Raw genomic sequence first — 21,178 nt, 5'->3', positions numbered from 1 at the left:
TGCCAGAGGGATGTCTGACTGCCAGCTAAGGCCCAATACCCCTGGGGAGCAGGCCTAAGCCAGCAGGTGGTCATCCCCCGAGGGGTCCCAGACTGAGAGAGGGCACAGGCCTCTAGTCTATACTGTGCACTGGACTTCTAGTCTATACTAATAATAGCCTAAGTGGTCGTCACACCCTCATGCATCACACCCTAACGTCATCACAAGATGGCCGTCACAATATGGCCATCACAAAATGGCCACACACACAGTGCAAGCAGGGCCCAGCGGAGGAGGTGGGTCACGGAAGGGGAGGGCAGTTGGGGGTGATCAGGCCAGCAAGGAAGGGCAGTTAGGGGCGAATAGGCCGGCAGGGAAGGGCAGTTGGGGGCAATCAGGCTGGCAGGGGAACAATTAGGCATGAATCTGGCTGGCAGGGGAACAGTTAGGGGACGATCAGGCTGGCAGGCAGAAGCGGTTAGAGGCAATCAGGCAGGCAGGCAGGTGAGCGGTTAGGAGCCAGAGGTCCCGGATTATGAGAGGGATGTCTGACTGCCAGTTTAGTGCACTGGGTCTCTAGTCTATATATATAAAAGTCTAAGTGACCAGCCAACAGGCCAACCGGCCATCACCACTTGGGGGCAGACACTCAACACAAAGGCATGGAAACAGAACAGACTGATGAATCTCAGAGGGAAGGGGGAGGGGAGAGGGAGGGAAGAGATTAACCAAAGATCTTATATGCATACTAGAGGCCTGGAGCACAGATTTGTGCATCGGTAGGGTCCCTTGGCCTGGCCTGCAGGGATCGGGCTGAAACTGGCTCTCCAACATCCCTGAGGAATCCCGGATTGTGAGAGGGCACAGGCCAGGCTGAGGGACTCTACTGGTGTGCGAATCGTGCACTGGGCCTCTAGTATGTCTATAAATACTTATCTCCTCAAATGTTCATTGAATTCATCGTAACCTCTTACTGGTACCATCATTAATTAATGAGGTGAATAAATTTTCTGACCCATGTTTACTTCATATTTGCCTGAGAATCATAATTTTTCCTTTCTGGAAATTATGCTTTAGTAGACTAAAATAGTTGGTTTAAGAAACAGAGATGTACTATAATGTTAAATAAATTCTGTGCTGGGAAAAGGCCTGGAATGTTACTCTAAAATAATTAATCTTCTTGCTGAAATAATGAATTAGATTGTTGTTCATCATGACCAGTTCAATAATAATAATAATAAGCTAAGGATTACAATTTTAATTTGATTGCAATTACATTTATTTTGTCACATATAAAGCTGTTTCTGTGTTTCCTGTGGACAGGGACAAAGAAATAGAAAGTCAGAGAAGTTCAAGAATTGGCATCTTTAAAAGTAAAGGAGGGTCCAGTGAATGTAGGCTAGAAAAGGTAGTTCAGTGGAGGTATCAATATGATGGTAATAAAAACTCCCACAGGTAAAAGAGAATAGCAAGGTTGATTCTGAAATGCTCTTCTTGGAAAGAAAAATCAAAAGAAAGGATACTGACTCATCCAGGCTGGATTAGGGCAGACATGCCATTACTCCAATTTAAAAAAAGGATTCTGTAGAAAGATATATCTTGGGAACATTTCTGGCAGAAAAAAAGGCAGTGGTAACAGAAAGATTGATCACAAAATCAAATTTCTGAAAGTTTTGGACTAGAATATGTTTAATACAGACTTGCTGACTACTTTTCTAATTAAAGGAAATCAGGTTCACTTATGCCTACTCTGTCTCAAATCATTCTTTCTTCAACTGGCAGACTAAGGCTTTAAATAAAAGATTGAATAGTATTTTACTTGTAAATCTTTCTTTGACCCCCATACCTTGAGTTAGGTCCCTTGTACGAACTCTCATACCATCCTGGGTCCTATCAAGTCACTTATGTAGTGTTTTCCTTGTCAGATTATAAACTCCTTGAAGTCAGTTTGATGTTGTATTAACATTCATATTCCCCACAACTAGTGCTAAAAATAAGACTTTTGTTGTTGTTGTTGAATGACTGATTTTTTCTTTTGAAAAGAAAAAGGACAACATGCTTGGTGGCTACTTTCAGCCACTGGGTACAGGTTTACAACCACTGATTCAGAGCATCTCCATGGAAAGCAGAACACTATCTAGAGTCCTATTGAAAGAACTCTAGGGAGGCATGGAACAGACTGACATACCTCAATGTGGGGGTGGGGGATAAATGAAAGAACTTATATACTTCTATGCATAGCCCATGGACATGAGCAATAGAGGGGTGAAGACCTGGGGGGGGGGGGTCAGTAAGGGCTGGGAGGAGTGGGGGGGAAAGAGGCAGAAATTGGAGATATAATACTATCAATAATAAAATATACATTAATAAAAAAATTTAAAAAAGAACTCTAGGAGCTTGGAGAGGATCCCATTGGCCAGATAGGAAACAATATGAACTTCAATAAGAATAAGAATTGCAATGGATGAAAACATGTCAAATATGTTTAAATTCATAAGTTCATAATGCTACAACAACAAAAACACTGTCTATGTTTAGAGGAGGAAAGGGAGCCAACTCATTATTCTGAAAACTGGTAAACAAAAATAAAGAATCAAGCATTTATCCTACCTTTCCTATATATATTATACCACTACTAAGCAAATAGTAGATAAAGGAAAGCGTTCCAGCCAATAAAGAAAAAAGACATTCCTAGAAGTGGGATTACTGAGTCAAATGGGAGTTCTATTTCTAATTTTTTGAGGAAACTCCATACTGTTCTCCACAGTGGCTGCACCAGTCTGTATTCCCAGCAGCAGTGCACGAGGGTTCCCTTTTCTCCGCATCCTCTCCAGCACTTGTCCTTTGTTGATTTGTTGATGATAGCCAGTCTGACAGGTGTGAGATGGTACCTCATTGTTGTTTTGCTTTGCATCTCTTGGATAATTAGTGACTTTGAGCATGTTTTCATATGTCTCTCCGCCTTCTGTATGTCCTCTTTTCAAAGGGCTATTTAGGTTCTTGGCCCATTTTTTGATTGGATTGTTTATCTTCCTTTTGTTAAGTTGTATGAGTTTCCTATAAATTTTGGAGATTAAACCCTTATTAACTTTGGCAAATATGTTCTCCCATGCAGTGGGCTCTCTTGTTGTTTTGTTGATGGTTTCTTTTGCGGTGCAGAATATTTGATGTAGTCCCATTTGTTTATTTTCTCCTTAATTTCCATTGCCCTAGGAACTATATCGGTGAAGATATTACTACAATATATGTCTGATATTTTGCTGCCTGTGGATTCTTCTAAGATTTTATGGTTTCCCACCTTATGTTTAAGTCCTTTACTCATTTTCTAAGAATATATTCTAAGAAACCAGAAACACCAATCAGAAAGGATATATGCTCCCCTATGTTAATAGCAGCACAATTTACAATAGCTAAGATTTGGAAACAGCCTCTGTGCCCATCAGCAGATGAGTGGCTTAAAAAACTGTGGTACATGGACACAATGGAATCCTATGCTGCTATAAAAAAGAAGGAACTCTTACCATTTTCAACAGCATGGATGGACCTGGAGAGCATTATGCTAAGCGAAATAAGTCAGTCAGAGAAAGATAAATATCACATGATCTCACTCATTTGTGGAATATAATAAACAACATAAACTGACTAAAGTGGATCCAGAGACATAGAAGCATCAAACCGACCATCCAACCTCAGAAGGAAGGCGGGGGGCAGGGGTGGGAGGTGGGGGGAGGGTAGTGGGGGGCCAGGGGAGGAGTTGGTGGTGGTGAGAGAGCAACCAAAGGACTTGTTATGCACGCATATAAGCATAACTTATGAACACAGACTGTAGGGGGATGAGGGCATGTGCTGGGGGTGGGGTGGGAACAACTGGGGAGAGGTCAATGGGGGGAAAGGAAACGTATATAATACTTTAAATAATGAAGAATTAAAGAGCCCTGACCGGTTTGGCTCAGTGGATAGAGTGTCGACCTGCGGACTGAAGGGTCCCAGGTTCGATTCCAGTCAAGGGCATGTACCTTGGTTGCGGGCACATCCCCAGTAGGGGGTGTGCAGGAGGCAGCTGATTGATGTTTCTCTCTCATTTATGTTTCTAACTCTCTATCCCTACTTATGCTAACAAATGTAAAAGTCATTTACTTACCACTGAGATGGTTTCTCAATATGCTTTGCTCCTATTATAACCTGACCTTTAGTTGAGCTTGATTTTTCAAATGCTTTTATTTAAACCCTGGACACTTCTACACAAACTTCAGGATAGCACAGATCTCAAACCCATTATTCTCTTTTGAAGCTATATCAAGAAAAATAAAACAAGTATTGCAGGTTTGCCTAATTCTCAAGTATCAACGAGGGGGAGCAAGAGGTTAAATGGCTTCGCTTATACAATGATTCTAAATATTAGAGTTACCTAGGAAGTTTTAAGAAATTCTGATGAACAGTTTTAATAGCTTTTAAATGATTCTAATAAATAGGAGGGGTATCTTTAACAGGGAAAACGGAAAAAGCTAAAAATAGCATGAAAAACCTTGCACAAGTTATTGAACCTCTTTAAACTCAATTTCCTCATTTGTTAATTGAATGAGTTAATCCATGTAAACATTTACCTTGGTGCTTGACACATATTAACTTAACAAATATTAGTTATTATTGTTTTTGTGATGTTAATATAATTTGGGGGAAAAATCATTTTATTTGTGAGCAAATGGGATTTCTGCAAGGCAGGCAATAATAAATGAGCATCAGTACTGAATATAGCAAAGTTTGGCATTTAAAGCCCAGTTTGGTCACTTACTAGTTAATTCGTCATGGAGCAGGTAAGCCATTTGATTTGTCCCATCTGTTAAATATGAATAATACCTACCTCTCAAGTTGAAAAGATTAGAAGATACTATGTATGCTAAGGTATAATTTTCAAAAAAGTAAAATCAGCCCTAACCGGTTTGGCTCAGTGGACAGAGCGTTGGCCTGTGGACTGGAGGGTCCCAGGTTCGATTCCAGTCAAGGGCATGTACCTTGGTTGCGGGCACATCCCCAGTAGGGGGTGTGCAGGAGGCAGCTGATTGGTGGTTCTCTCTCAAGGATGTTTCTAACTCTCTATCCCTCTCCCTTCCTCTTTGTAAAAAATCAATAAAATATATTTAAAAAAATAAAGAATTAAAGAAAAGAAAACAAAAGACATGATAGAGCAAAAATATTTCCATTTTGCAATCCTCTAAATCTTCTAATGGATCTACACAGTTTAGTAACCAACTATTAATAATATCATACACAAAAAAACACACAGATAATTAGACATTATGTACTTCCTGATGAAAGAACACATACCACCTATAGGCTTTCCCCAAACAAACAAACACAACTGAATATGGCCAGGACTCTGTAATTGATTATCAATTCCAGGAAATACATAAGATCAAGCAACATGTGTAACTACACCATAAGACTATAATCAACAAAATCCAGGGTGTGGGAACCACACAAGTTAAATGACTGAGGATCTTCAACAACTAAATTATAAGGGGAAAAATAGGGAACAGAAAAAGATGGTATAGATTAAAAGACATAGCAATAACACAAGACTAAACTTTCATTTTAAAAGATACATACTTGAGTGATAAACCATCAAAGAAAAACGAGTGACTGCTTACTTTTGGGAGGAGAGATAGGCTTGTGGTTGGGTTGGGATCCATAAAAGCCTCTTGCAGTTCTACTCCTGACCTGTGTGGTGGTTACAAGGGTGTTTGTCCTGTAATTGTTTGTGATACACTTTATGTAAAAGTTCAGAAAACATGTAGAATGTCAAAACCTATTCCACACCATCATTAAAATTTGAGAATATTTTTAATATCTCTGCCTTTAGTTTGCTAGAATCATCATGTCATATATGTATAAAGAAAAAAGGTGAATATTTTTGTATGAATCCTTAGCTGGAAATGTTCATATAGAGTTGGCTAATTTATATTCACTTTTTATTGTACACAGATTTCTAATTTTTCAGTTCTACATCACTTAAGCTTTCTTCATTTGCATAAATTTATTAAGTGTTCCCCTTTTTTGCTGTTTTAAATTCTGATTTTGTATGGGAAAAAAGTTCAGAAAACATCAGCATAGTTATTAAAAAGAGAAAAAAACAATCTCTAAAACTTGGCCAGAAAACATCTTACTATTTGAAAAATTTATACCCAGGTTACTACCAAGCTGAGATCTTATCTTTTAAGTAATAAGTTGTAAATATAAAATCAGAGCTAACTGAGTCAACTGAACTTTAATGATAACATGTCTATAAAAGATTTTTAACTCTCAAATTTACTGTTCAAAATGTAAACCAAATGACAGGACATGGCCATTCTTGCCAAGTAGAGACCATCCAGATTGAAAGATAAAAAGTTTATCATTCAGAGTGTATAATTTGATTAAAAAATTATGTTGGCATGAAACTATACAGGAAGGAAATTAAAAACAAAAATTTCATACGGATACTCTAATTCATTTTAATTTAAAATAACTGGAAAACATTGCAAAGTCAAAATGGTTTCTCTTTCAATGTGCTTCACTGTCTTAATTAAGCCATCACATCATAACTGAAAGTGTAACACCTAAGTGAGGAAAAGAAAGAGCAGCCTGATTTCTGGTGCCTTTAAAAAAATTCGAGATATAATTGATTTGTAACATTATATTACTTTCAGGTGTAAAACATATTGATCCGATATATGTATATATAGTGAAATAATCACCACAGCAATTCTAGTTAACATACGCACCACAAATGTTATAATTTTTTTCTTATAATGAGAACTTTTAAGATCTACTCTCTTGGCAACTTTCAAATACATACTACAATGCTATTCACTATGTCATAGTGCTGTACATTACATCTCCATAACTTATTTTATTTTTTCACTGTCTGTCACCATATACTTGGCCCCCTTTACCCTTTACTACCCATAACTGGAGGTTTGTACTTTTTGACCACCTTTACCTATTTTTGTCGCCCTCCCACCACCTCTGGCAACCACCAATCTGTTCTCTGTATTTATTAATTTTGTTTTGGTTTGTTTTTTTGATTCCACATATAAAAGAGAGCATACAGTATTTCTCTTTCTCTCTGATCTATTTCACTGAGCATAATACCCTGAAGGTGCATCCATGTCCCAGTGGTGTGATTTCCCTCTTTTTAAAGACTGAATAACATTTTAGCGATTCAATAATATTTTATTTTTTTCCATTGAGTTGTATGCCACTGCTTTACCAACTTAAGTTTATGTAATATTCTAAATCCTTTGTTGCCATTTCAACAATCTTTACAGGATCTTCACCTCAAGGAGTAGATTCCATACCAAGAAACCACTTTATTTGCTTGTTCATAAGAAGCAACTCTACACCCATTAAAGGTTTATCATGAAATTCATAGCAATTAATTTTTTAACATAGCAGGTCAGTCGCATCTTCAAATCCACTTCTAATTCTAGTTATGGTGCTATTTCTACCACATCTGCAATTACTTCCTCCACTGATCTAACCCCTCAAAGTCACCTAAGAGGGTGGAAATCAACTCCTTCCGAATTCCTGTTACTGTTGATATTTTGACCCCTTCCCATGAATGATGAATGTTCTTAATGACATCTAGAATGGTGAATCCTTTCAAGAAGGTTTTCAATTTACTTTGCCCAGATCCTTCAGAGAGATCACTATTTATAGCAGCTACAACATTACAAAATGTATTTCTTATGTAATAAACCTTGAGAGTAGAAATTACTCCTTGATCCATGGGCTGCAGAATGGGTGCTGTGTTAGCAGTTATGAAACATTAATCTTTTGGACATCAAGTCAGAGCCCTTGGGTAAGCAGGTTAATTGTCAACGAGCACTAATATTTTGGAAAAAATAAGTTTTTCTGAGCAGCGGGTCTCAACAGTGGGCTTAAAATATTCAGTAAGCCATGCTGTAAACAGCTGTGCTGTCATTTGGGCATTGTTGCTCATTTATAGAGCACAGGCAGGGTGGCTGTAGCATAATCCTTAAGGGCCCTAGGATTTTTGGAATGGTAAATGAGCACTGGCTTTAATGTAAAGTCAATAGCTACATTAGCCCCTGACAAGACAGTCAGCCTGTCCTTTAAGCTTTGAAGCCAAGCATTGACTTCTCCTTTTTCGCTGGTATGTTTATGGCATCTTCTTCCAATGTGAGGCTGTTTCATCTACATTGAAAATCTATTGTTTAATGGAGCCACTTTCATATTTATCTCAACTAGATCTTCTGCATAAAGTGCTGTGGCTTCTACATCAGTACTGTTCCTTCACCTTGCACTTTTATGTTATAGAGATGGCTTCTTTTCTTAATCTCATAATCACCCTCCGCTAACTTCAAACTTTTCTTCTGCAGCTTCCTCTCTCTTAGCCTTCGGAGAATTGAAATGAGTTAGGCCTTGTTCTGGATTGGGCTTTTGGTTTACGGGAATGTTGTGGCTAGTTTGGTCTTCTACCCAGGCCATGAAAGCTTTCTCCATCTCAGCAATAAGGCTGTTTCACTTTCTTATCATTCATGTGTTCACTGGAGTAGCACTTTTAATTCCCGTCAAGAACTTTTCTTTTGCATTCACAACTTGGCTGTTTGGTGCAAGAGGCTAGCTTTTTTTTTTTTTTTTTTTAAATCTTTCTCACCTTTCAATATGCCTTCCTCAATACTTAATCATTTCTAGTTTTTGACATAAAATGAGAGTTGTGCAACCTTTCCTTTTACTTGAACACTCAGAGGCCATTGTGGGGTTATTAATTTGCCTTTTTCAACATTGTTGTGTCTCAAGAAATAGAGAGGCCTGAGGAGAGTGACAGAGACTGGGGAATGGCCGGTCAGTACAGCAGTCAGAACACTCAACATTTATAATTTAAGTTCACCTTCTTACGTGGCTGTATTTCATGGTGCACCAAAACAGTTACAATAGTGATATCAAAGATCACAGATCACAGATCAAAGAAACAAATACAATAATGAAAAAGTTTGAAATATTGTACAAATTAGCAAAATGTGACACAGAGACGTGAAGTGAGCAAATGCTGTTAGAAAAATAGTACCAATAGACTTACTCTGTGCAGAGTTGCCACAAAACTTCAATTTGTAAAAAATACTATATCTGTAAAGCTCAGTAAGGCAAGGCACATAAAAAAAGGTATGTGTGTATGGTATAAAATAAGGGGTCCAATTTAACGTTTTTGTATGTGGCTGTCTAGTTTTGCCAACACCATTTATTGAAGAGACTATCTTTCCCCACATTTTATATTCTTGGCTCCTTTGTCATAGATTAATGAACATATATAATTAAGTTTATTTCTGGGCTTTCTATTCAGTTCCATTGATCTATGTGTTTGTTTTTATGCTGACACCATACTGTTTGATTACTATATCTTTGGGATATAGTTTCAATCCAGGAAGCATGATGTCTCTTGCTTTGTTCTTCTTTCTCAAGATTGCTCTCGCTATTTGGAGTCATTTTTGGTTCCACAGAGATTTTAGAATTGTTTGTTCTATTTCTGTGAAAAATACCATTGGGATTTTGATAGTGATTGTCTTAAATCTGTAGATTGCTTTGTCTAATATGGGCATTTAAAAAATATTAATTCTTCTAAACTATAAGAATAGAAAAATCTTTTCATTTATAGTGTCTTTAATTTCTTCTATCAATGTCATAGATTTTAGTGTACAGGTTTTCACCTCCTGGAATTACATCCTTTTTGATGCAATTATAAACAGAACTAGAGGCCCGGTGCATGAATTTGTAAATGGGTGGGGGTCCCTCTGGGTGGCCTTCAGGGATTGGGCCAAAACCTGCAGTCCAATGCCACCTGCAGCTCCTATCTGCCGCTCCCACTCATCCTGGCCCCACTGTGCCTGCCGCCAGCTCACACCCAATCAGTCCCCATCAGGAGAGGCTCACGTTGCCGCAGCAGTGCTCACCAGCCATGAGCCCTGTGTCTGGCACCCTCCCAAGGGGAGTGGCCTGCGACTCTCTGACATTCCCTGAGGGGTCCCAGATTGTGAGAGGGTTCAGGCCAGGCTGAGGGACCCCACCGGTGCACGATCAGCCAGGGAAGGACCCTGGGAGGGCAGGGCATGTCTGGCCCCTCTCGCTCAGTCCCGATTGGCCGGACCCCAGCAGCAAGCTAACCTATGGCCAGAGCATCTGCCCCCTGGTGGTCAGTGCATGTCATAGCGACTGGTCAACCAGTTGATTGTCTGCCCCATGGTGGTCAGTGCATGTCATAGTGAGCAGTTGAGTAACCTTAGCATATCATTAGCATATTACTCTTTGATTGGTTGTTCAGTTGTTCTGCCGCTCAGTTTATTTGCATGTTACCCTTTTATTATATAGGATTGTTTTCTTAATTTTTCATTCTGATAGTTTGCTCAACTAATCTTTGTATACTGATCTTTGTAGACTGATTTTATATCCTGCATCTGATGCCTTCCTAACAGAAATAATCTAATCATCAATTTTTATCAAGAAGTAGAAACCTAAGGAAGCTTGAAAAATAATAAGTAAAAACGCGTCTTCTATTTTTGGACCCCTCACATCTGTTTACTGCACAGGGAAAAATGACTCAGCATTCTCTTCAGTAAAAACAATGCTGTATTATTCTCTAATTAGTAAAGGCTGGAGACTAATTCACATGCATTTTTTTAAAGCAAAAACTGGGAACCAAAGGCACTAGCAGATTCCATTAGTTTCCTGGGACATTATAAAAGTAAAATATTGTATTGTGATTTTGGCAGTAATCAGGAGTTTGGAAGCTAGAATGTCCTAATAAAGTAAGTGTACAATGCTCTCTGGCATATACCTAGCCCATTAGTGCTTAGCAACAGGAGAGAAGTCTCTGAAGTCTCTGAAGTCTCTGTTTTCTATTGAGATTTATAGTCCTTTTGGTAAAAGGAAATGGTTCAAATGGATAAACAATCCACAAAACAATCTAATGGATAAAGTAATAGCGTATCAGTAAAATGAAATCAACCTGAATGCGGCGACCTGGACAAATCTCAAATACATTATGCTAAATAAAAGAACTCAGATTATAAAGGATTACACATTATGTAATTTTATTTATATAAAAATTTAGGAAAATTCATATTAATCTATACTAACAAAAATTAGATCAGTGGTAGTCTGAAAAGGGGAGGGTAAGGAAAAACAGAAGAGAGAAGTTACGAAAGGTGAACAAGAACACTATTGAATTTGACAGATACATTCACTATCTTGGTCTTGGTGATGGTTTATACATACATGGAAATTTATAAAACTGCATAATTTAAATATATTCATCTTATTATTTTATAATATAACTACCTCAGTATGTCAATTATACCTTAATAAAGCTGTGAATAAAGGTAATTAGTATCAGGTATTTTAGATAATCATTTGTTTTTGGTAGGCAACAGTTTGTAACAATTTAAATTCATTGAATTTTCCCCCAGATTAAATGAGTAAACTTCAGATTTTGGATTATTTATTTTGAGAAATTTAAACATTCCTAGTATTTTATAAGACAGCTTTAAAATGCTTGGTTGTTATAGCTAAGAATGGCATTTAGACCATTTAACTTCTGAAAATTTTCTTCAAATTTTCATTGATTTTTATATCCATTTTGCTTTACATATACAAGAACTCAATATGGTTTGGCTTAAATTTATCTTCTTTGTAGTTTTTTAAGTGTAAAAAAGTAGAGATGAATAGATCCTTTAGAGAAATAGTCATATTAAGAAAAGATAAAACTAACAAATCATTTAAGATAGGACAACATATAAATTATGAATTGCTAGAGGGAAAAGTTATGTAAAGCCTCATCTAGTGCTGGGCATACAGCACATTCAATAAATATTTGATGGCCTGAGTTGACGACCAAGTTAAAAACAAATTGAACAATTTTATTTTCAATTACCCAGTTTCAAAAGTTACCCTTTTAGAAACCAAGCCAAAAAATACCAAAACAACAACAACAAAAAATCCCTAAGTCAACCAGCATAGCTTCTATATATAGCACTGAAATTTCACATATGTAAACAAGAAAGAATGTACCAGAGGGAGAAAGGACCTATAAGAGGAGAATTCAGTATAAGACATAGATCCAAAATAATAATCATAAAAGTCTGTTCTTTAGCATTTGTGGAAATACATACCATTTCAGGAAAGCAATAAAAAAGATTAAAATTACCTTTTCTGAGTGAGAATAACCCATCCAAAAGTTAATGCCAAAAAATTGTGAAGAGTAAAAGTAATAAATTCACTTTCCCAGTACACTATAGAAACTAAATTTTAGCACAAGGCAGCACACAACTGCAAATTAAGGAACTGTTATATCTTCTGAGAAAACCAAAAATAGAAAATGAGCTTCTAGAAAAATAAATGCAAAATAAAGAATTCATCTAGGTATCTGGCTCTCTTTCATTCTCTTTTGCTGTTTTAGATCTAAATAGCCATCATAAACAGATTTTTCCATTATGATATTGTTGAAAATCTTTGCAAATGATTACTGCTATTCATATATTTTCCCCTTTTGTAATTCTATATATTTGAGCAAAAATATAGTACAGCTGAATTCCATTTATATATTGCATCCGAAAAACTCAGCAGAGAAAAATCCACAACAGCAAAAAACAATAAAATTCCTTATGATACAAGCATACACTCCTTGTGCTAAATAAGACTTTGTTTAAATAGTATTCACAGTATGTTTGAAGTCACTCTTAAAAGAACCTATAAGTCAATTGCAAAGTCCACTGTTATTTCACTGAAATTTTCACAATATTACATTAAATTTATAATTTTTAAGTAAACTATTTTGACCATTATTTGATACTACTTACTTAACTCCCACATAATGCCTTTATCATTGTCTAACAGTTTATGTATATACCTTATTTTCCCCAACTAGACTACAAATTTCCTCAGGTTGTGTCTAATATATTGTTGTATATAACTTACTTAGGTATAGCTTTGCACACAATAGGAACTCAAGAAATAAGTGTTTATTGACTGGCTTAATCAGGTGTTTTCTTTCATAACCACTTCTTGAATAGTAACTAAAAATACCAAGTTCCTTGGCCAAACTCAAGTGGTAAAAGTTAACAAAAATAATAGGTTTAAGTGAACGGAACCCATCAACTCATGTAGTTGGCCACAGGCTGGCTTATTCTGTTAAGTCAATTAAGGTGCTAAAATGGACATTTGGAAGCATGCTTTTGCTTGATGTGAGCAGACTCTTTAAATGAACTTTGGTCTGTTGTCTCTGATGAAGACCACGCCGGTGGAAAAGAGGACCCATTGCTTGACCACTTCTGACATCTCTGTGAGTACTGGTTTCAGCTCATTTTTGTAGTAAACAACTGGCCCCATTTATGAAGAACATCATCCAAAACTCAACTATTTGATGATCTCTGTAGCAATGGGAGGTTAACAGCTGAATCAACACACATTCTAAGTATCCTGCAACCGCATTCAAAGGTGGTTTGCTGTTAGCATTGGGAGAAAGCATGGGGTTAGTGCTCAAAACTGATACTACTATGCTTAAAGGAATAGAAAAGATTCCTGTATGGCATTTTCCAAATATTCTTACTAAGAAGAACCAGTATGGAAAAATTTTAAAGCGCTTGATGCTCTATCTTGAAATTTAGTGCTGTGAAGTGCTAAATGCATAGATATATTTATAGCAATTTCATAATTTGCCTACAATAAGTAAAATACTAAGAAGCAAGAAAAAAACAGTTTGAAGTGACATTTGTTCAGACACTTTTTAATGATAACAGTTTTTTTCAATGCCAATGTCAAGTAATATAGAATTTACAACAAAAACGTGAGTGCTATACTTTCACCAACTTTTATGGAGACCTGAACTTTCAAACTAAAAGGCACTAGCAAGAAATATTATCCACTATTGTCCTGTCTTGTTGGTAGTGTACAAGGCCACTTATATGGTATGATTAATTTGAGGAGTATCATAGTTTCTAATCACCCACATTTTTTTCTCTGCTAACTAAATAAGAGCCAAAATTCTACAAATTCAAGACTTATTGCATTAGTTCCAGGTTTTATGTTTAGTGTTGAAATGTAAATATCTCTGAAAGGGGATTACACTGCAATTAGCTGTTAACTATGTATTGCTTGGATTGAAATATATTTATCAGGTTTTTCTCTAAAACAGGCTTAGAAGGGTAAATTATGGAAAGAAAGAGATGTATCATTTGAGGTAGACAAGAACTCATACCCAAGAAGGAAAGAATATAGAATGAAGAGACCAAAAAAAATTCTTTTGGCTATTTTATATTCTTTTTTCTGAGCATTACACTGGTTTTAGACTTTTAAAAATGACTTGATATTTAATATTTTATTTTATGAAACTTAATTAGTCTTGATATCTTTGAAAAAGACAGATAGTGAAGGCTTTGAGATAGTCTGAATTGAATATTGATTTTTTAAAAAATATAAGCTCCTTGAAGTCAGGACCTAATCTAATTCACCTTAGCGTTTTTAGTGATTAACGTATAATAGGTATCTCAAAAAACCTGTAACAAATAATTAGAATGAGATTATCAAATGAGGAGACTACATGGCAGGAATACTCCTATCGTTAGGTTCCCAGGATCAGCCAATCACTCACATTTACATGGCTGCCATCGTATTGTGTATGGACAGAATGTCAGCGGTGAGTGCCATCATTAAAGATCTAAACTATGTACAGGTGGTGGTCCCTGTAAGCGCACAGGTTTATTCACCAGCTGGATTCTGAAGAATGACTGTCGACTCCCACAGCCCCCATTGTGTCAGGTGTAAGGATTATTACTAAAGCAGATTACTAAGGCCTCCCCCACATATACCACTGATTTGGCAAATGTGCTCTTTCCCTTTATAATTAAAAAAAAAGAGAGAGAATATAAGACAGTTTGCATTCATGTTGGCCCCTTCCAATCTGGAAGTATCAGCAGTTCATCTTCACAAAGATAAATACATATTTTAGTTAAGAGTTTGTTTTCCCTTCCTTTAGAGCAGTGGTTCTCAACCTTCTGGCCTTTTAAATACAGTTCCTCATGTTGTGACCGAACCATAAAATTATTTTCGTTGTTACTTCATAACTGTAATGTTGCTACTGTTATGAATCGTAATGTAAATATCTGATATGCAGGATGGTCTTAGGCGACCCCTGTGAAAGGGTCGTTCGACTGCCAAAAGGGTCGCGACTCACAGGTTGAGAACCGCTGCTTTAGAGCTTGGGCTCTTTAGGGTTGGATATGCCGTTTCCCAAAAGGGCGCTCTCTTGACAGGAGACACAGCCAAACTCCCAGTAAAGTAAAACTGATGGCCATCAGCAGGGCATTTGGAAGGAGGAGTCACCAGACTGGCATAGTTCATGGGCACTGAAGCAAAAGGAGGGCAAGACTGCTTTACCCAAAAAGGGCACGAAGGAATACATGTGGAACTCAGGTAACACACTGGACATTTTGTGGCGCTCCTATCAAGAGTTCATGTGTTTCAGTAACAAAGGTTTAGGTTAAACCATCTGATAAGCCACCAAGACCTACTGAGGTGAGAACTGAGAATGAGGGGAATTTGAAATGGATAGTGAAGGAGGGAGAAATGAGTGCCAGTTGTGGCCCCAACAGCAAGTGAATCAACAGAAGCCAGAGTCCATCCCATTAACAGACAGATCAATCAGACCCCTGCAAAAAGGTGAAGCTATAGCTCTATGACTAAAGAACATAGTCAATAAGGAAGAGAAAATCCACTATATATTAAATTTCATATCTGATTATGAAAATATACCTTCTGGTCAAGTACATATGGAACATTCACAAAAAGTGACCATACATTAAGTCACAAAGAAAAGACTGGTAAGTTCCAAAATTAGAACAATAGTCTTGGATAGCAATGTAATATAATCAGGAATTATTAAAATAAAAACCAACAGGCTTTCCCACTTGGAAATTTTCAATTTTAAATAACTCTTGTATGAAAAGAAAAATACAAACCATCTTATAAGGGAAATTACAAAATATCTTAAAAGAATGGCAATAAAAATACTCCATACCAGAATCTATGGGATGCATTAGTTTTTGTTTTTTTATTTTATGTATTTATTTTTTATTGAATTTATTGGGGTGACACTGGTTCACAAAACCATATAGGTTTCAAGTGTACAACTCAATACAACATCATCTGCACGCTGCATTGTGTGTCCACCACCCCAAGCAAAGTCTCTTTCTGTCTCCATTCTCCACCCTTTGCCCACCTCCACATACCCGCCACCCCCTTTTCCTCTTGCTAACACCACACTGCTGTCTGTGTCTATGTGTTATATATGTGATGTGTTTTTTTCTCAATCTCTTCACCTTCTTTCATCCAGCCCCCAACCTCCCTCCCCTCTGACAGCTGTCAGTCTGTTTATGGGATACATTTTTAAAGTGATCAGAGGGAAAGCCATAGCTCTTAATTTCAAGAATGAAAATAAATGAAATGGAATTCCAGCTCCAAATAAAAAGAACAACATAAACCAAAAGAAGCTCAAGGAAATAATAAAGATAAAAGAAGACGCTATGTAGATGAAATATTTAGAATTCTTTTGAGAAAAACAGCAAAATAGATGAACTGAATCAAGCCCAATTAAGAAAAAGGGGGAAAGCACAAATATTAAAAAAAACCCACAATTTTTGGTTTTTAAATGATACAGGGGAAATAACCATTAATTAAAAAAAAATCATGAGACTATTTTGTAGGTTTATCTGAAAGTAAATTTGACAGCCTAGATCAGTGAAGGCGAACTTGTGACACGTGTGTCAGAGGGGACACGCGAACTCATTTTTTGGGTTGATTTTTCTTTGTTAAATGGCATTTAAATATATAAAGTAAATATCAAAAATATAAGTCTTTGTTTTACTATGGTTGCAAATATCAAAAAATTTCTATATGTGACACAGCACCAGAGTTAAGTTAGGGATTTTCAAAAAGTTGACACGCCGAGCTCAAAAGGTTCGCCATCACTGGCCTAGATGAAACAGATCATTATCTAGGGAAATAACATTTAAGCCCGTAGAAAGCTTAAACAGGCTAATTTCCACAGAAGCTCTGAAGAAATTTATCAGGGAACTACCCCATATAAAGCTCCAATTTGAGATGGTTTCCCAGGGGAATTCCACCAAAGCCCCACAGATAAGATGTGTCATAAGTTATGCCAGAGCATTAAAACTGAAGGCTTCCTAATTATTTTGATGAAACAAATGCAACATTGATACCTAAACCTGATAATTAAGTACAAAAATAAAAGTAGAGATCAATATCACTTATAAATATTGATGTAGAATAAAAATATTAGTAGAATTATCATTAAATTAGAAAAATAATAGACCATGATCAAGTAAAATTTTTTAATGAAATAGAAAATAGTCATTATATATATATATATATATATAAACAATCAGAATATAGAATTTATGAAGAAATATTCATTATATAAAAATAATTAATAGAAAATCCTTTACAATAATATACTATATAAATAGATCTAAAAGAAAAAAATATAATTACCTCCCTAGATGTTGAAAACATAACAAATATTTGACAAAATATATATATTTGACAAACTATAACAACCATCCCTTATTAAAAACACTAAGAAATAGGAATTGATGAATATTTTTAGCATGATAAAATATATGCATATTTTAATTTTAATTCCAGCATTTACTTCATGATGAAACATAGTATTTCCATTAAGATCAGGGGCAAGGCAAGAATGCACACTACTTCTAATTCTTCTACACCGTGCTAGAGGTACTACAATGCCATTCAACATGAGAATTAAATGAGAGGTGTGAGAACTGAGAAAGAAGAACTAAAATGATCTCCATTTAAAAAATTACATGAGAACATGTCTACAGAATTTTAGAAAAATCAGTGATAAAGCTAACTCAAAGATAAGAAACCATTAAGATAGCAGGATGTAAAAGTAATGTTCAGAAATCAATAATCTTCATATACTATACAGAAACCTGTTAGAGAATAGAATGATAGAGAAAATCCCATTTACAACAGCAACAACAAAGATGAGATAGGAACAAGTTGAATAAGGAATGTACAGAAACCTATATGAGGAAAACTTTAAAACATTCCTGAAAAAAACAAAAATAGACTTAAATGAAAGGCATACATTTTTCTTGGAGAGGATGATTCAATATATCACTGCTCCCTAAATTAATTTATAAATATAAGTCAAACCTAATAAATATAATAACAATATTTTTTAGTAAAGCTAGATAGACTTATGGTAAAGTTTATTGAAAAACAAGTATACAAGTTTAGCAAGTAAAACATTTAGTCTTGTGTCCTCTCCCTCTCTCCCCCTTTACTTTTGCTCCTGTTACACATAAGTCAAAAACACAAGTCCAATCACTTCTTTCCCTTGCTTAAAAATCTTTCATCATTGCCTACAGGATAAAGCCTAAATTCAGCACAACATAGGAGACCTTTTATCTGAGAAAATTCATGTACTGTACAAGTAGAAACTTTCCCGGCTTGCTATAATATTAAACATATTAATTTTAAATTCTTGGACCTGCAATTCTCTTAAAAGCCTAACGTTGGATAAAAAGTGTTGCCTAGTATATGATTGCCGACATATTTTATTCTTATGATCAAGAAGTTACAATCTTTGGACTAGGCCCCGCTTCCCAAAACAACCTTGCATCAGTTCTTGAGAAGGCATAGGTTATGTCTTCAGCCCCATGAGAAAATGCACTACAGGTGAGGAGGACAAATGGTCACAGACTTGCTAAGTCAGGGCTCAGGACCCTGCATGACAAGTGCTGAAGGCAAAGACAATGCAACAGTGCTGTGAATGGTGACTGCAAATCATAGTCTCAAAGGCAACAGAGAAAAGGAAACATCCCAGGTAGACCGAGTATTAAGTAAAAACATGGCCCATGTATCCTTTAACCTGACTTTATATATAAAAAAAAGAAAGTGATTCAAAACCACTCTAAGAGAAAGGATGTGACACCGTCCTTCCTAGCACGCATACCATCCATAACTGAAGTTACAACAGAACAACCCATGTTCATCAGAACAGCCTTCAAAGGTAATAAAAGGTAAATTAGGTTCTGTATCCTCAGTACGAGAAGACAGGTAAATACAACTCATTCCAGGAAGATTTGCATAACAGATGATTTTTAAAATGCAGGCTCATAAAAGATATGAACTTATATTAGTCTCTTAGTTACTGTTTTAATGACCCACTAGTAACTGTTTTAATTACTCATAACTTCCTTCTTCCCAGAATGATGACATCCATATAGTGCTGTGTTTTACCTCCTGGCATCTCCCTATTAATAAAAGTAGGTACACAATGTAGTTTTTTTTTAGATTTTTGAACTATAAATATACAACATGTTTTAAATTTGACAATAAATAAGGAGAGATATTTGTTGAAGAAACCAGTCAACCCTGAAAGACAGCTGTGGAGTAACTAGATCTTACAGTTTACACAGAGAGTGTAAAGGCATCCACACAGAGTTCCTAGGAGCAATGCCCATGGCTGCGACACTGGGGGAACGTTATTGCTCTGAGTTATGTATTCTGAAGCCAAAAATTCATTTTCTCAGTTTCACTGCTAAGTCCATGACTCGGAATTGGATGTATGTGTATGTGTGTGTTTCTACTAGCATGTGTATATAGGGTGTCCCCCAAAATGTATACACCCATTTTGAATAATTACACAGGCAGTGTTTATTAAAATACATTTCATTTTCAAAGTTGAGCTCTCAGCTATTAAAGTGTGTATACATTTTGGGGGACACCCTGCATGAATATATATTTTGACATATTTCTGAACTAGAGTGAGTTTCAGGAGCTTTAGCTCCTGGAATATGTATCTCTTTGACTCATTAAGTGATTTTTAAAAACTCAAATGTTTCACCTCAGAACTTTATGTTCTATGTTGTAGGCTTGCGGGGGAGGGGGGGGGAGTCATTGTACATCAAGATTAAGCCAAAGTCAAAATTTCAAAAAATACACAGTAAATTTGATGTACGTACCACAGACTTAATTGTACTTATTCTAAGGAATGGGATCCAAATTATATCTGCATATAGCAAAACTGGAAGCATTTTGCATTAAAAATTCAGTGCAGTTTACTAGTATGTCCTGAAATTTGAACAAGCCCCAAGTATGTGTGATTAATAGTTGTGCAGAACAAATAAAACAGCTGTGATAGAATCAGGACTATAATGTGGCTAATAATACCTTTCTATTTTTTATTTTTAGGGGGTAACTGTCACATATCTCCTGACACAAAAGAAAACATTTAATCCAGACTATTTGCAAAGATGTAAACTTTAAAGAGAACCTTTCTAAAGCCTGTTATGTAAAAACATGTTTTATCAATCAAATGTAATTTCTACTATTTTTCCCCAAATTTATCATCTTTCCACCAACATTTTACCTCTGGTCCTGGAAGGCCAGATGGTCCTTGGGGTCCTGGGTCACCTGTTTTGCCCTAAAATGGGGTAGGGAGGAAATACAAGTATAAACATTAATTTAATGAATACAATTTAAAGGGAAAAAGACACATGGTAAGCAGACAGCACTCAATATATTATGCCACACAAAGTTGTAATGACATCTCAGCACACAACACTAATATACTGTCAAACAAAGTTGTAACTGCTATTCAGAAAGACTTCATTTGTAACCATAACTGTAGAGAATGTATTTAAATAACATGTGTTTGGATGTGATATACATTTATTCTTTAGTGTTAGGCATACAAACAATTTAATGATTTAAGGGCTCAAATAAAGAAAAAAAGTGTGTGTGTGTACATGTTACCCAGAGATAAGGCAATAAATTTGGACTCAACAGTGTAGGGAAATGTAGATGAAAAATTGCTTTCGTAAATAATCACAGCCCCAGAACTGTCTCTGAAAACTTCTCTCTCCTTTGACACTGGAAGAGTCCTGGTTAAGTAATTCAGAATCACATGGATTTAAATGCTTGTTGCTTAATTTCTCCAAGTCTCCGTTTTCTCATCAATAAAACAGAATAATAATAATAACATTACTAATATTCTTACACAGTCACTGTGAGGTTTAAGAGAGATAATATAGTAAAGTGCTAAGCACAGAGCCTGGCACATAGAAAGCATTCATTAAATGTGAACCAGTTTTGTAAC

General features: G+C 36.1%; 1 protein-coding gene across 1 annotated transcript in view; it reads right to left on the bottom strand.

Annotated features, from left to right (window-relative positions):
- The window catches only part of COL24A1 (collagen type XXIV alpha 1 chain), a 314,245-nt gene that overhangs the window by 179,428 nt on the left and 113,639 nt on the right, over positions 1 to 21,178 (bottom strand). Inside the window, exon 19 of the mRNA XM_059688981.1 lies at positions 20,450 to 20,503. Within this exon, the coding sequence (XP_059544964.1) occupies positions 20,450 to 20,503 (54 nt within the window). The remainder of the gene's footprint in view (positions 1 to 20,449; positions 20,504 to 21,178) is intronic.

Source organism: Myotis daubentonii, chromosome 3 (assembly GCF_963259705.1).
Source record: "Myotis daubentonii chromosome 3, mMyoDau2.1, whole genome shotgun sequence".
Classification (NCBI taxonomy): domain Eukaryota; kingdom Metazoa; phylum Chordata; class Mammalia; order Chiroptera; family Vespertilionidae; genus Myotis; species Myotis daubentonii.
Note: the sequence above shows the minus strand (reverse complement) of the source record. Positions and strands in the feature narration are given on the sequence as shown.